General features: G+C 39.6%; 1 protein-coding gene across 1 annotated transcript; it reads right to left on the bottom strand.

The window, feature by feature from the left end:
* Nucleotides 1-9,427: 9,427 nt before the first annotated feature.
* On the bottom strand, nt 9,428-11,148 carry LOC149205053 (fasciclin-like arabinogalactan protein 7). The gene is made up of 2 exons (XM_089393410.1): nt 11,062-11,148; nt 9,428-10,698 (listed from the first exon to the last, which is right to left on the bottom strand). The coding sequence occupies exon 2, from the start codon at nt 10,667-10,669 to the stop codon at nt 9,851-9,853; it is 819 nt and encodes a 272-aa protein (XP_089249536.1). The 5' UTR covers nt 10,670-10,698; nt 11,062-11,148; the 3' UTR covers nt 9,428-9,850.
* Nucleotides 11,149-15,049: the final 3,901 nt, after the last annotated feature.

Below are 15,049 nucleotides of genomic sequence, written 5' to 3'. Positions count from 1 at the left end.
GAGATGGGAGGGTCTGATATATTTTGCTTGTGCCACTCGTGACCAGAGGCTGTCTGTAGTCAGGAGTAGCCAGCCTAGTTTGGCAGCTAGGGCCTTAGCAAACAGATCAAGTCGCTTGATACCCCAGCCACCCCATCTCTTAGGTTTGGCAATGGTGTCCCATTTTACCCAGGTGAAGATTCTCCCAGGTTGTTGTCCTTTCCATAAGAATCTGGAGCATATGCTCTGTATTCTGTTTAGGACTCCTCAGGGTATCCAAGCCAGTGTCATCCAGTATACATGCGTGGCTTCGATGACAGCATTAATGAGAGTGAGGCGTCCGGCTCTAGAGAGGTATCTATGATACCAGATATGGAGTCTCTTCTCCACCTTGGCAAGGAGCCAAGTCCAATCTGCTATTTTGTAGCCAAGGGGTTTCAGCCTGTACCCCAAGTACTTGATGCCATCAGATAGCCTGGTTGAGGTGAAGGGGAACCGCTGGGCTGCATAAGCAGATTCATGGCGAGAGCAGCCAACAGTCGTGATAGTAGATTTACCCTCATTAATCATCATCCCAGTAGCAAGCTGAAATAGAAGAAATATATTGTGGAGAGCTGTGGTGTCACTTAGTCCTCCATTGAGGAATATGAGAATGTCATCCACAAACAGTAAGTGCGTGAGGTAAAAATTATTGGATATGCAAATACCCGAGAGCTGATGTCTGTCCTTAGCTGTTGTGATAAGTCTGCTCAGGCCTTCCATGATCAGTAGGAATAGAAGAGGAGAGAGGGGGCAGCCCTGTCTGAGACCTCTTTCCGAGGTGAAGAAGGGAGTGGCCTCCCCATTAAGAAGAACATTGTAGGCAACCTCAGAAATGCAACACATGACCCATTTAATGAAAGTATAGGGAAAGCCGAGGTGAGTCAAGAGTAGTCTGATGTATAACCAGTTTACTCTATCAAAAGCTTTAGTGAGGTCGACTTTGAGGATCATGCCTTTTTGCTTTTTAATATGGAGGGTGTGGAGGAGTTCCTGTGCAGTGGCAATGGCTTCATGAATCTGACGATGGTCAAGAAAGGCAAATTGTTCAGATGAGATGTGGCGGGATAATATAGGCTTCAGTCGGTTGGCTATAATCTTTGCAATAATCTTGTAGAGACAATTGCAAAGCGAGATGGGCCTGAAGTCATTGAAAGATACAGGCTGATCAGATTTGGGGATAAGGGCGATGAAGGTGGATTTGATGGCCATGGAGATCCTGCCCGATTGTCTGCAGAGTTCAATGACTTTCAATAGGTCATCTGCCAGTATGTCGAAGAAGGCAATATAGAATTCAATGGTCCAGCCATCAGGTCCTGGACTTTTATCCTTTTTGAACCATTTGATAGTTGCTTCCAGCTCTGCCAAAGTCACCTCCTTAGTGAGATCATCATGTTCCTCTGGATCAATGAATCTGGGGAAATGCTCAGTGACTCTCATGATTTCAAGAATGTTAGATTCGCGGGGGGCTTTATAGATGCTTTTGAAGTGGTCTGATGCGAGCTTAGATAGATGCCTCTGTGTAGTGACCACATGATCTTGTTCGTCTTTTAGTTCCCAAATGGTATTGATAGCCTTTCTCCCATTGGCGAATCTATGATAGAAACAAGTGTTGTCATCCCCTTCAGCGAGCCAAATGGCTCGGCTGCGAAGTCTCCAGCTTTCCTCCCTGTCCTTCAGGATCTGGGATCTCTTTACAATATGAGACATGTAAAGGTATTTCCTTTCCTGTGTGGGAAAGATACCACCATCCTCCTCTTCATGACCAGCAATAAAGTCCTCGGCCTCCCGCAAAGATTGATCATCACGGAGTCTCTTTTGGTGTGCCCAGGCCTTAGAGATCCTTTTAAGCTCCGATAATTTCCTGATGAAGCCCTCAGTGAAATGTTCCTCCTCTTCTATGGGGCGGCTCTGCCAGTACTCTGTGACCATCTGAATATAGGATGGGTCTTTTAACCAGGAGGAGTTAAATTTGAAGGGGCTTTTTACTTTATTATGAATATCAGAGAATTCCAGATAAATAGGTCTGTGGTCGGATATGCCCCCAGATCCCACCCATTGCCTTATACGAGCAATCTTGTTGTAGAGGGGTTCTTTAATAAGAAATCTATCAAGCCTCCTGGCTAGACTCTGATCACCACTCCTGTTGTTTGACCATGTGTGTTGCAGTTTAGTCATGGGGGTGTCGATCCAGTGGTGTTCCTCCAGCAGGGTGGATATGGTATCCGAGAAAGGGTCAGTCCTGGAAACATGCCCCCATGATTCGCAGAAGCCCAATGTGAAGTTCAAATCCCCTCCCAGGATGATATTATCCTGTTGAAAGAGAGAAGAGGTCAAGAGAGAATGCCAGTAGGCCTCTCTGTCAGAGCATGGGCCATATACATTGATGAGCCTAAGGACAGTTTCCATAGACTGAACATAGGCATCGATGCCAATGAATCCTCTGCCACCCCATGTGTTTATAATTCTCAACGCTCTGTTATTGATACCAATTGCCAGACCCCCGGATCTCCCTGAAGCATCTATAGCGTGGAAGGTCCAGTTAGGTAACCAGGCCTCGAGGGATGGTATAAGGGAGTCTGCATTACAGAGCGTTTCTTGCAGAAAGATGATGTCCAATAGAGAGAGGGAGAGAAGTCTCCGAAGGGCTAGTTTTTTGGGTGTACTAGCAAACCCCCTGCAATTGAAGGATATGATCTTCATGTGGGATGTGTGGCAGGGCTTTTTGCTCTAAGGGCCCTGAAGATGGTCTGTTGTCGACCAAGTGCGACTTCGGCATCAGCCGCATGTCTGGCTTTTGAAAGACGGGATGGTCGTCCTCGCGAGAGCTTCTGGAGAGAAGGCGGTGGGTCGAGAACCAGCCCAATAGCGTCAGTACCAATCCCTCTAGTCCGGGGGCGGAGAGAGTATCGAGGGGGGGCCGGGGAAATGGGCTCTGGTAGCTGATCGGTCGCCAGCGGGGGGAGAGATGGAGGACAAGGCGGTTCACAGAGAGAGGGGGAGGGGATGGGACAATTGAGAGAGGAGGAAGGAAAGGGCACTCGGGGGGAGGGGAAGGAAGGTACCGATGTGGGGGGAGAAGAGGGTACAGCCCGATGCATAGAGACAGATGCAGCCAGATCATGCAAAGAAGCGAGTAAATTAGAAGTGGAGATAGCAGACATACCCGGTGTATCGTCGCCCGCTGGATCAGAGACATCTGGGACGGGAGCAGGCGATGCACGGGTGGGAGCTTCCACCAGTGATGCAGTCGGTAAGGGAGGATCAGCTTCAGCTTGTACTGGAGTCCCCGCGGGCACCGCCGTCTGAGGTTGACCAGGAGGTGAGAAGGGTCGATCCTGTGTCGCATCCTGTGCTGGTGTCGGCCCTTTTCTCAGAAGTGGGCAGTCCCGATAGAGGTGACCAACCTTATGACAACGGCGGCATCTGTAAGGGATCCCTTCATAGTCTATGATCTGTTTCCTGGAGAAGTCCCTCCACTGGATAGTGATATATTCTTGTAGACCCCCCTGGTATCCAGATTGATGAGAAGCCGCGCATATGCCATCATGCCAGTGTGAAGATATGATTTATCATAATCCATGTAGACCCCAATTGCATTGCCAATTCTGCGAAAGATATCTTCGGACCAAAATTGCAGGGGAAGACCCGGGAGTCTGATCCAAACAGGGTCGATTCCGATCTGTTCCGTGGCCGGATCGAACATGGGAGTCCAGCGTTTCAGAAGTATCGGAGAATGTTCAAAGTGCAAGAAAGAGGAAAGTACCCAATTTGTGTGATCGGCACGAGTGAAGCGCAATGCAAACCATCCCCTCACAAAGGTTTGCACGAAGGGTATGTCGACCAAGTGTTGTCCCCAAACTTCCGTAGCCCAAGCCTTTAATCGTGCAGCCGAGTAATTTCGTCCTCTGATGTGACCCACCAGAACCCTATCAACAAATTCCATGATGTCTCCCCACTGAATGTCCTCTTCGAGTCGGAGGAATATGTCTTCCTCCCTGGATCTGAAGCAACGGTACTTTTTACCCTGTCCAGTTCTCAGTGGAGGAGGCAGAGGGGGGGATGGAGCAGGGGAGGAGACGATGCCGTGTGAAGGGTTTGTGATAGGTGCGAGGGGAGGGGGTAAGGTACCAGAGACGGGGAGAGGATCCGAGAGAGGGGGAATATCAGTGAAACAACCCGAGTGTAAGTCGGCGACGGGGGGAGCGGGAGTCGAAAACGGAGCGGAAGTGAAGGGCCATTGATACGCTGCAGAATGAGAAGAACTAGGGTTAGGGTTTATGCACCCAGCGACAAACCCCATGGAGGCCGGCGATAAGGGAGGAGTAGACAATGCAGGCCAAGTGGGTGGAATATCCGGGAGAATAACGGGAGGATGATGCAGGGAGTCACCGGCAGAGTAAGCAGCAAAATCGACTAGAGGTTCCGGGAGATACATACCTTGTGAGCTGGAGGAGGGAGTATGCCAGATGGAGACGCCGTTCAAAGGATCTTCGGTGTAGTCGACAGCCTCAAGTTCCTCCATATTGCCAGCTAGCGGAGCCCTCGAAACGGCGAGAACCTCGGAGCACAGGTAACCAAGGTGTGATGCGGGAATCGATAGCGAGGCGTAACGGCGGGGAGGGCAAACAAACGGAAGGTAAACAGGTCGATGCGAAGACGGTAACTGCAGAGCGTCAGATAGTGGGTAGACTCTTAGCCGCGGCGAGGATGTAGGTGCGGGAACCGGGAGAGGTAACTGGGTATGGGCGCGATGAGCTGCAGACTAGGGATACATCCGAAACCAAAACCCTAACCAAAACCGCCTCGCGCTGCAGACTCCATCTCGATCTCTCCTCTCCGACATATCTTCACTAGATCCATCTCCTAACCTTTTCTTATCAACCCATTTCTAACCAATCTTACTTACAAAGTACTCTATTAAAATGCTCACCTATGAATTAGAATTGAAAACAAAAATTAATTTGCTCATATCTATCTAAATCTTGATATTGAATAGTTTTTCCATATATTGATTCTCTTTGTGATGGAGGCTACTTAGGTTCACCTCCTTCCACACTATTATGTAGACAATAATTTCATCCACATTGAAGCTACTTTATATCTACCTTCTTACTTCCACTAGAACGCTATTATAATTGGGGTAAAAAAATTGTTTATTACAATGTTAATTTCGATATAAACCATTGTGTCATTTTTGGACTCAAAATTGGTTGTACCTTCCAAAAAAATGTTGTACTATCAATATATTGATGTTTCTAAACATTGCATAAATTGATGTTTTTATTGATTTGACTTATGATTACTATCATTGTTATTTTAATACTTTACTGAGGTATCTATTTATCCACATTTATTATCTGTGTATAGATGTCGATTCAATTACATCTAGTCAAAATTAGATCACACACCTAAATGGGGTTGACTTTTCATGTACATGTCGATAGAAATACATTTTCTTGTACATGAGAAGAACATTATTGGTATAGAATTATACAAATAAGAGAATGAAGATGAATCTAAATATCACTCTTATAAAACGAACCTATAAAAGCACCTAACCTAACCCAACATACCCAAATTAGCCACATCCCTTTACAACGAAACTAACAATTATAAAATAAAATCAGTGTTCTCACAATGATCACTTTGGTATTTGAAAAATAAATATGACTATGTTTGTTTATTCATCTAAGGCATATATGGTTGTTATTGTTTTATTCCATCTGATTCCCTCCTTCTCATGTGGATCTCCATAGCTAAAAAATGTTATTGTTGATACCCTCCTTGGAGAAATGACCTCCACAATGATGATTACAACCACATGAAATACACCTAAATAAGATCATATGGAATGCATTTTGTGATATTTCCAAAAATTTGGCAAATGCTCATTATTTTGGGCCAAAAATTTATAACAAGATACATAGAACTCCTTAACTTCTCCTTAAATTGTCAACCTGAGAATCATGTAAACTTATGTGGTTCTATGAACTATATGTGCAATCATAGGAGCTTAAATTGCTTAGATGTATTTTATTCCCATGAATGGCACAAAACTCAATAAATAGAATCTACATTAAAAAGGAAAATGAACAACACTAGTTACTCATTTTGATCCACCTCTCATAGGTTAAGGAAAATTGGCTTTCATTTCTATTTCTTTTGATAATATGCTAGAAGACAAATGAATATCTAGGGCCATCGCCTCACATGGATGAAAAGTGAATCAAATAAGAATGTTCATTGAATCAATGATCATCGTGATGCTACAAGATTAGTCAATCATTACAACCTCAACCTATCATATAATATATTCATAAGATCCACTTCAGAGCATTGATAATTGTAATTTAAAGAAGCAAAAATATACTTAGAATACATGAAATATAACTAAGAGAAAATAAAACAATAACAATTTAATCTATGGTGAGAGGGGATTCAATCTCCATAGCAGCTTAAGAGTGGGCCCTTGAACCAAAGAAAGTAAAGGGTTAAATCCCTCAAAGGAATAGAACAAATTTTAACTATGCTCTATTGTTTACAAATTTGAAAATATATTTTTCTTATCAAAAGAAATCGAATTCTAACTTATTCTAGCTAACATATGAGAGTTCCCATGGTTTTCTTAAATATAGGAATGACCTTGGATTCCCATGGGGAAATTTTTGAAGAAGAACCCACTTATTCACACGTTTTTCTACAATATAGGGAATGGTATCATGCATTTAGAGCCCTCTCAAGTTGTGGGTGACTTATGGTGTTCTAAAATAATCTTGGAAATAATAATAACTCTCCCTTAGACTAGATTTAGAACCTTATATAATGAATTGGTGACATTCTCCCATGAAGTTCTCCTTTTACCCAAGCCAATCAAGTATTAAAACTTTATCATTCCTATTTTATTTGATTTGATTTCAAAATGTGGGGGAATTTGGAGGGATTGAGTCGCTCTAGGATTGAGGGTTGTTCCCCATTCTTGAAAACTTATGTAGTCTCCTTCATAACTAAGGAAGATAAAGTCCCACAAAATTTTCTTGTTCCCTTGATAGAAATGCTTAGAATATGAATGGTGAAGTGAAGGAATGAATCCACCATTTAAAGCATGGTTATGGGATGAGCTCCAACATCCTCTTTTAAATCTTGCAATAAACTATTTTTTTTTCTAACCATCAATAGTGAATTTTATTCAAGCCACATAATCAAAATAATACTCAAGCGATCATAAATTCCACCATAATATTTAGGAAATAACCCAATCATATTTACTTTAAATAAACATGTAACAACATTGCCTAATTTGGTCTTGAATTAGAAAAGTCTGACATTGATATAGCAAATGTGGAAATAATATATAACAAAATGGATGACCATAGAGGGTCATGTAAGGGCCCATCATACACCCCCAACTAGAAGGTTTCACACCCTTGTGCAACATACAAAAGGAAACCTAAAACCTAGTATGTCCTCATATCATTCATCATCCTTGGCCTGGTGCTCCTCACATATTTCTCTAAGGTCATTTTCCACTATGTGTAATGGTGTCTACATGATGGTACCTTACTTCTCTCTGTATTTCTTACCACCTTCTCTTTTATACTTCCTAGTTGATATCACTTGTAGATCTCCATAGAGGAGATTGATCCTAATCCAATGAAAGTTCAACCTATTGAGATAATATACATACAAATGTGACATGTACAAGGTGACTATCTTGTGGGGAGTCACCCTTACCGAAGAAAAATTGCGTCACCTTGTCCCTAAAATTTTCAGTCTTATGAAAGTGCATTATAGCCTCTTGTTGATTTTATCTAAGGACTAGAACTAATTCTAGGTCTATAATCATTCTGACATGGTATTAGGCCTTACAACAATATAACCATGTTATTGACCCTAGTCACATTGCTTCTAAAGTTCCAGGTAAATTCCATGGATAACTCATCCCCATACCATAGCAATTTCTCATGGTATTCAAATTATTGTGCCATTTTAAATATTTCTACCACCTTATAATTTCCATATAGAAGGTTTATATTGGTATGGGTAAAATAAAAGAGGAAGAAAACATATGAAGATTAATCAATCTATGTGAAAGTAAGATCATTTAAAATTTGACATGGCTCCTATGGCTAAAATGAGCCTAGATCTATCTTAACTTTGGATCTATCAAGCACCAAAAGAGATCTTTTGAAGTGCAAATCTTGCCTCAAACTTTTCATGATAAAAAAATGTTTACACTTCAATATATCTGATCCCTCTTGACACTTTATAAATCTAGAGTTAAAAATGAATCTACACTGTGAGTAGTAGATATTGATTTAAGTTTTTCTCAAGGCTCATGTGCCCCTATACTTTTTCATTTGGAGATTATTTTGTTGTTGTTTAATCACATTTATTAACAAAAAAAATTACATCCAGTGACTTATTTCAGTATTTTTTTTTGTATTTGAGGAAAAATTGTCTTTACAGTGTGTTTAACCATGTTTGATTTAGGAAGTGGAAATGACCTATAAATAAGTGTGTAAAATGGAAGGAATATTGCAATGTGGTTAAATAGTTTAGTAAGTTACTTGTTTTGAATAATTATTTTTATAAAACAGGCACATAATAAACTTTAAAATTCATCTAATGTTTATTTGCTAACAAATTCACTTTAAAATCATAATCCAATATGATATATCATTATAATGAAAAGATCTAAATATTGGGTGAGTTCAATAGGTAAAAACATGTTCTTCCTTATAAGACATCTTAGATATATATATATATATACAGAGTAGAATATGTAAATGTCGAAAAACTTCAATAATTAAATTACTAAACCATTTTAAGAAAACCAAATAATCAAAATTTCGAAAAAAAAAAACTATATAAATATAAACTGTTTTTTAAATTACTTTACACATAAATATTATTCAATGTAAAAATTGATTTGAATATAAATTCTATAACTTTATAAATAGTAATATCATTGAATTTGTATTAATTTTTTATTTATCAAAATTCTATTTAACAATTTGAAGGTCTTTTTAAAATGAATTATTTATCAAATTTTATTTTAAATTTAGTAAGAATTTTATTTCATTAAAAATAATAATAATAATAATGATATTGTGCTGTGTAATTATTACAGGAGAAGTTATCACTAATCAACCAATCAAAAAAATAGTTTTAGTTTATTTATTATATGTTTTGGAGCTTATATTTTTTTGGCCTAATATGCCTAAAATCTCATAAAGATTAGTCAGAATGACAAGTTTGAACAGTAAATTCCAAACAATCCCAATACTCCATAAATAATTTTTTTTAATGTGCATATATGTAATTAAAAACACATTTTAAAGAATAAAAAATCATAACCTGACCACAAAAATTCCAAACACTTAGAAAACATATAATATTACCCTGCATTAAAAAAAAAGCGCTGCATACATTTCCATGAAAAACTTTTTAACAACACCCTACGGATGGAGCACAATTCACCAACCTCACATCCCTGCAAATAATAACGAAGGGGAAACACACTCTTTGCCAACACAACTGATGCCTACAAAACAATTTTGTAACATCACCCTGGGAATGGGGCACAATTCACCAACCTCACATGCCTGCAAATAATAAGGAAGGGCAAATACACTCTTTGCCAACACACCTGATGCCCAAGGTTGAGATTCGTTATTCAGAATCCAATATCAAACCTAAACCACAGAATATAAAATCCTTGAATGAATACTTCATATATTTCCTACAATGGGCAATGATTTGGACGCTGCAAGTTGGAAGGTTCGTCCCATCTTTGTTCAAGTCTCATCCGAATTTCATTCATTTAAGGTCAGGTTCTTGGCAATAGCAGAAGAGCCCCAGCTGCTATGGCCACGATAACAAAAATAGATTGCTGGGGACCTACAAATGATGCAGCTGAGTGAGTTGCTGAGGAAGTATTGCCTGATGATGAAGAAGAGGCAGGGGTGCTCGAGGGAGACAAGCTGTCAGTTTCAGGACCAGGGGCTGGGGCTGGAGAAGGGCTTGGAAGACCAAATATGTCTTCAGGGAGCAGCACTTTCCCCACAGTGTAAAGTGCCAGGGGATCCGTAACATGCACAGTGCTAATGATTGGTGTGGTGACATAACCAGAGGACACAGTCACAGCCCCACCATCTCCAGTGATATTCAGATTGTATTTCCCCCCATTGCTGCCTGTTGCCATTGTGTTGGCAGGGTTGTTAAAGTCCTGGAAATCTGTCAATGTGTAGAACTTGGAAATGCAATGGGCCAACAACAATTCTTTCTCCTCATCTGCTGTCAGATTGGCCAGCAATTTCTTTGGGAGAGAAGAGAATGCAGTATCAGATGGTGCAAATATTGTGATACCTTGCTGTGTGTTGTTTGCCTGTGCTTGTAACTCTGTAAGCAGGTTGCTGGCTTTCAAGAGACTCAAGAAAGTCTTGAACGGACCAGCTAATGATAGCAGAGCTGTCAGATTGGCAAAGACTGGTGCTGGTGCTGGTGCTGGGGTTGAAGTCAATGTGGATGTTAGTTCAGCTGCCAGAACTACAATGCCTCCATTCTCATTACAATGGCTACCTCCCATTATTCCCAGCATAACAATCCAACAAACCACTATCTGAATAACTGCACTACAGTTGTTCATTGTCACTCCAATTGTATCAGCCACACAACCTGATCAGACAATAAAAGAAAACAAATTTAGACATGAAGCCTATTCATGAATCATAACCATAACTTCCAACAGGTTACTCTACTCTACTCACTATTTCCAGAAGGTCAGACCTACTCAAAGACTCTACATCAATAGATCACAGCTGTCTTAACTACACACAAATTGCAAACAAAAAGCAAGAGCACCCATCTCATCAATCTCAGTCACATTGATTATGGCAATTATTCATGAATAAGAAGCAGAATCCACACCAGAAGGCCTAAACAATTGAAGTTCTATTGTGAATGAAAACCAGAAACAGATAATATGTTAAGATACATCCATAAAGCTATGGACATTGAAAGAGGAAATGGATTTATCACCCAGATAAAGTGAAAATTTGAGAGGCTGCCGCAATCCTTAGAACGATAGAACGATGGAGCAACTAAATACTGTACTTCCTCTTAGAGGGATTCGATTTGAGGATGGAAAGTTAAGGAGACTAATTTATAATAATCAAGTTTTGAATTTTATTATTAAACTAAAATCGTGATTATGATGTAGTTGTTAGATGATGGCTATGGGTGGGGCGGATGTTGTTGTCACTTGTTGCTTGAGTACTTCTTTCGAAATGAAAACGTTTTCCCGTGCAAACCCCTGCAATCATAGAAAGCCCACCGACACTGCATTAATATTCTAAAGAAACAAATAATGGGAATAAATAAAAGTTCAGTGAAAATGACAGGTGGCAAATTGATGAAGATCAAGATGTACTTATCCACTGACAACGACAGATGCTGTTCATTTGGTTAGAGGTCTCTTTCATATCATTGCAGGACCATAAGGATTTCGTTTGTTTTCAAAAGATTCCAAAGGGCATTTCTTCCAACCTTATTCATCAAAATATATAATTTCGTGATTTAGTACTTTATGTTTTCCTACATCCGCATTCATGGATGATTAGGGGTTGGGGGAGATAAATACTGAATTTCTATGTTGGTGACTTCATATTGCCTTTTGTATCACTCCTTATATAGTTTTAGGCTCAGATGTATAGAAGATTGATTTTTCTTTTGAAAATATAATTTTGTATTAAGTTTTTTATTCGTATTTTATTTTGTATTATTTTAATTTATTAAAGTTTAACTTTTTATTTTTTTTTCTAACTAAATAAACACTTTGTATTATTTTAACTTAGTAAAGTTTAATTTTTTATTTTTTTCCTAACTAAATCTTTGATACTAATCAATAAAATAGGTTTATAATGATGTTTCAAATGTTTATAATGATTTTTTTATTTTATTTTTTTTTAATCTTTTTTAAATAAGAATTTGTTTTTTACTCATTATCATTTATAATTTATAGGCTAAACTTTAACTATAATACAAAAATTAAAAGAGCAAAGTTTAACGTGACTATGCGCCTAGGTCGGCTATAAGATATATTCCAGTTCCATCGCTTTCTCAACCAAGTCAGACTTACAAAATTTTGAAATGATAATAGAGTCAATGTCGATGCAAATAAAAGATACAAAATGCCACAACAACAACCAACATCCTCCGACAAACCGAAGCCATGCCATGAAAGCTCCACAATACACTAAAATAGTTAACATGATATATATACCAAAATAATACCCATAGTAGACAATACCACAAATTTGTGTGAGGACCTAGTGAACTAAGATCTTCCAAAATCATAACAAAACATTAGTGACCAGAACCATGTCACCACCACACTTACTGACCAAACTGAGACCAACCAACATGAATAACAAGAACAGAAAGAACATGAACGCCCACCAACATTGTCAACCTGTTGCAACAGTAATCATTCTCTAAGGAGGAAATTGTGGCCAACACATGAGCACTTCAATCCAGGGGGTCCGTAAGATCTCCACTTTCAGCCTCACTCACTATGTAACCCTCTACACAAGCCAAATGAGAATCAAGGCTATTTAGGAAAACCTTTGATTGCAGAGCATTCTTTTAAAATCCTCCAGGGAGGAAAAGACATTATAATTATCCACTTGCTTATCTTTGAGGACCAATCTCAAGAAGGTTAGCATTTGCTGGTGCAAAGCTAATGAATTCAAAAATAGTTTCTTCCTACCCCTAGTATGCCTTGGCACAGGAACCCACTTTGAAACATCATCAAGTAGCTTTGAATTTGAATGAGAATAACATTAAATCCCATCTTGAGTCTCCGACACCCAAATTTCCTTTCTTAATTATGGCAAAACAACATTGAAGTATGTAGCAACAAAATTATGGGAAAAGGTTCTAACCCTCCATTGCCCCAGAGAAGCACTGCCACCTCCTCCTTTTTTGCAATGCATTTAATGTCTAAGAGGAATCAATGCAGTGGAGAATGTACACTTTCGAAGACCATTATAAAACCCACGACCTGCAAAATAACAAGAAAAGAGACTAGACACACCAACTTGACACCCTAACCGTAATCCCACTAAATCATCTCCAAATGATCCAGGTAGATATTAGTGGCCACCCGCCTATTCCACTTGGATCCTCATCGCCTATTCCACTTGGACTCTCACCATTATTTCTTTCAGTTTCCTTAATTGTAGCACAATTTACTATTTTTGGCAATTTTTCAAGTCCTAAACTTCTGGAGCTATTTTGAGGCCCTAAACGAAATTTTTCAAAAAATAGGAAAATATTGTGAGTTTGCAATCAAAATTTGTATTCCTTAGATAGCTATTTCTAATGAGGTATTGTACACATCAAACGAAGATCGTATTCTAAAGCTACGATCCCAGGAAGTTGATGTACCCATTTACCCTAACGAGGCCCACATACTTTTGGTGCTTCATCTTCTAGTGTTAGGTTTTTGGATGTTTAGGGTTTTCCATTGTTTCTCAATAATAAATATGCCTTCGAGCCTTATTGTAACATAGTTCAGAAGGCATGTAGCTGCCACATCTCTTCTCAAAGATAAGCTACCATTGCTTGAGCTAGTTTATTTCCTTTCTACATGTAAACAATTTTCAGTACTTTGTCATTGATGAATTTGTTGACGGTGTTGGACCCGCCAACATGTCAAGGGGATCTCCTCGGTAAGAAGTCCCAATTAGACCTCAGACTGTTTGGTGTAGGAGTCCCAACAGTGGGTCGTAAGGTAATGCCTTGACCGCGATGTCACACAAAGGCAAGTAAGATAACTCTGTCAATAGCAAGGGTGTGACTGATGCAGTGATTCAAGAAATGAGTATGAGAGGTTCCAACACTTCAAAGAGAGAGGAAGGTGAAGGTGAGTTCCAAGTTGAAAGGGATTAGCTCGGCTAGGAACACACAACATAAAGGACATGCACATCTTCGGCAGAGCAGTCAACACGAATGCAGCAGTCGCAACATACAAGGTAAGATAACATGAACAACACTCTCGGATCAGTCCGAGATGAGTGTGATGGTTGATATAACAAGGTTCATATAAAGGTCTATCTGGTTTCCAGCAAAGCAGTCGACATGGACGGTGACAACATTAACAACATATCCAACACATTAACAACAAGATTCATCTAATTGCATACAAATCAGTTCATATACAAGTACGTAAGTTAAACAACATATATCATTAAGGCAACCAGAATAGTCCAACTACAATAACAACATATGCATGAAAATGTGTTGGCTTTTATTATATAAAGAAGTGTAAGTCACAATCATACATTACACCATGTAAACCTGCTAGCCCAATCAGTGGAACGTTACTGCCACATCTGCCTGCTCCTCCAAAGAGATGCACTAGCTCCGTGTAGTGTAGAAGCCAAGGCGCATTACAATATTGTCCAAGCCTTCTTTAAGATAGTCTTAGTAGAAGCTTCGCTTACCAAAAGCCTATACAATGAGTTATCAGGGACTATTTATAGCAAAGGGTGGGGTAACCCTTGACATTCCCCTTTGTGATAGTTCAACTACTGTCATGACTCTTCATCTACTCTATGACTCTTACATCCAACTGTTGGCACTTGACTTACACTTGACATGACTCAACATTACAATGCACATGTACTCATGTGAGACAACATGGCTTGAGCAAGCCTTGCAAGACATCACTGACACTCGATCCGTTGTGATGAGACCAACTCTTTGACATGCTTGTGATGGTGAAGCTGGTGAGCTGATGCCAAGCTTGGTCATCTGTGATGGTGTGCATGCACCTCATGGTGACATCTTGTTGAAGTGAACTCTTTCCTCCATTGCAACCGGTGTATTGGTTCGGCCCCTTCATCCAACTCGTCTGCTAACATGCGCATGGTCTTCTTGGGTACGGTTGAACCGGAAACACATTGATGCATAGTGTCCGTGCTGATCTTCAAGTGTGTGTTGGTGGTCATGCGCATCAACTTTC

Source organism: Pinus tabuliformis, chromosome 1_2, assembly GCF_031772625.1.
Source record: "Pinus tabuliformis cultivar Carrire ecotype Pingquan chromosome 1_2, CPIR1, whole genome shotgun sequence".
Lineage (NCBI taxonomy): Eukaryota > Viridiplantae > Streptophyta > Pinopsida > Pinales > Pinaceae > Pinus > Pinus tabuliformis.
The sequence above is the reverse complement of the archived record's forward strand: the minus strand, read 5'-3'. Positions and strand labels throughout refer to the sequence as shown.

Excerpts from the sequence above, each read along its gene's own strand:
- LOC149205053 (XM_089393410.1), bottom strand. The coding sequence starts at position 10,669 with ATGAACAACTGTAGTGCAGTTATTCAGATAGTGGTTTGTTGGATTGTT.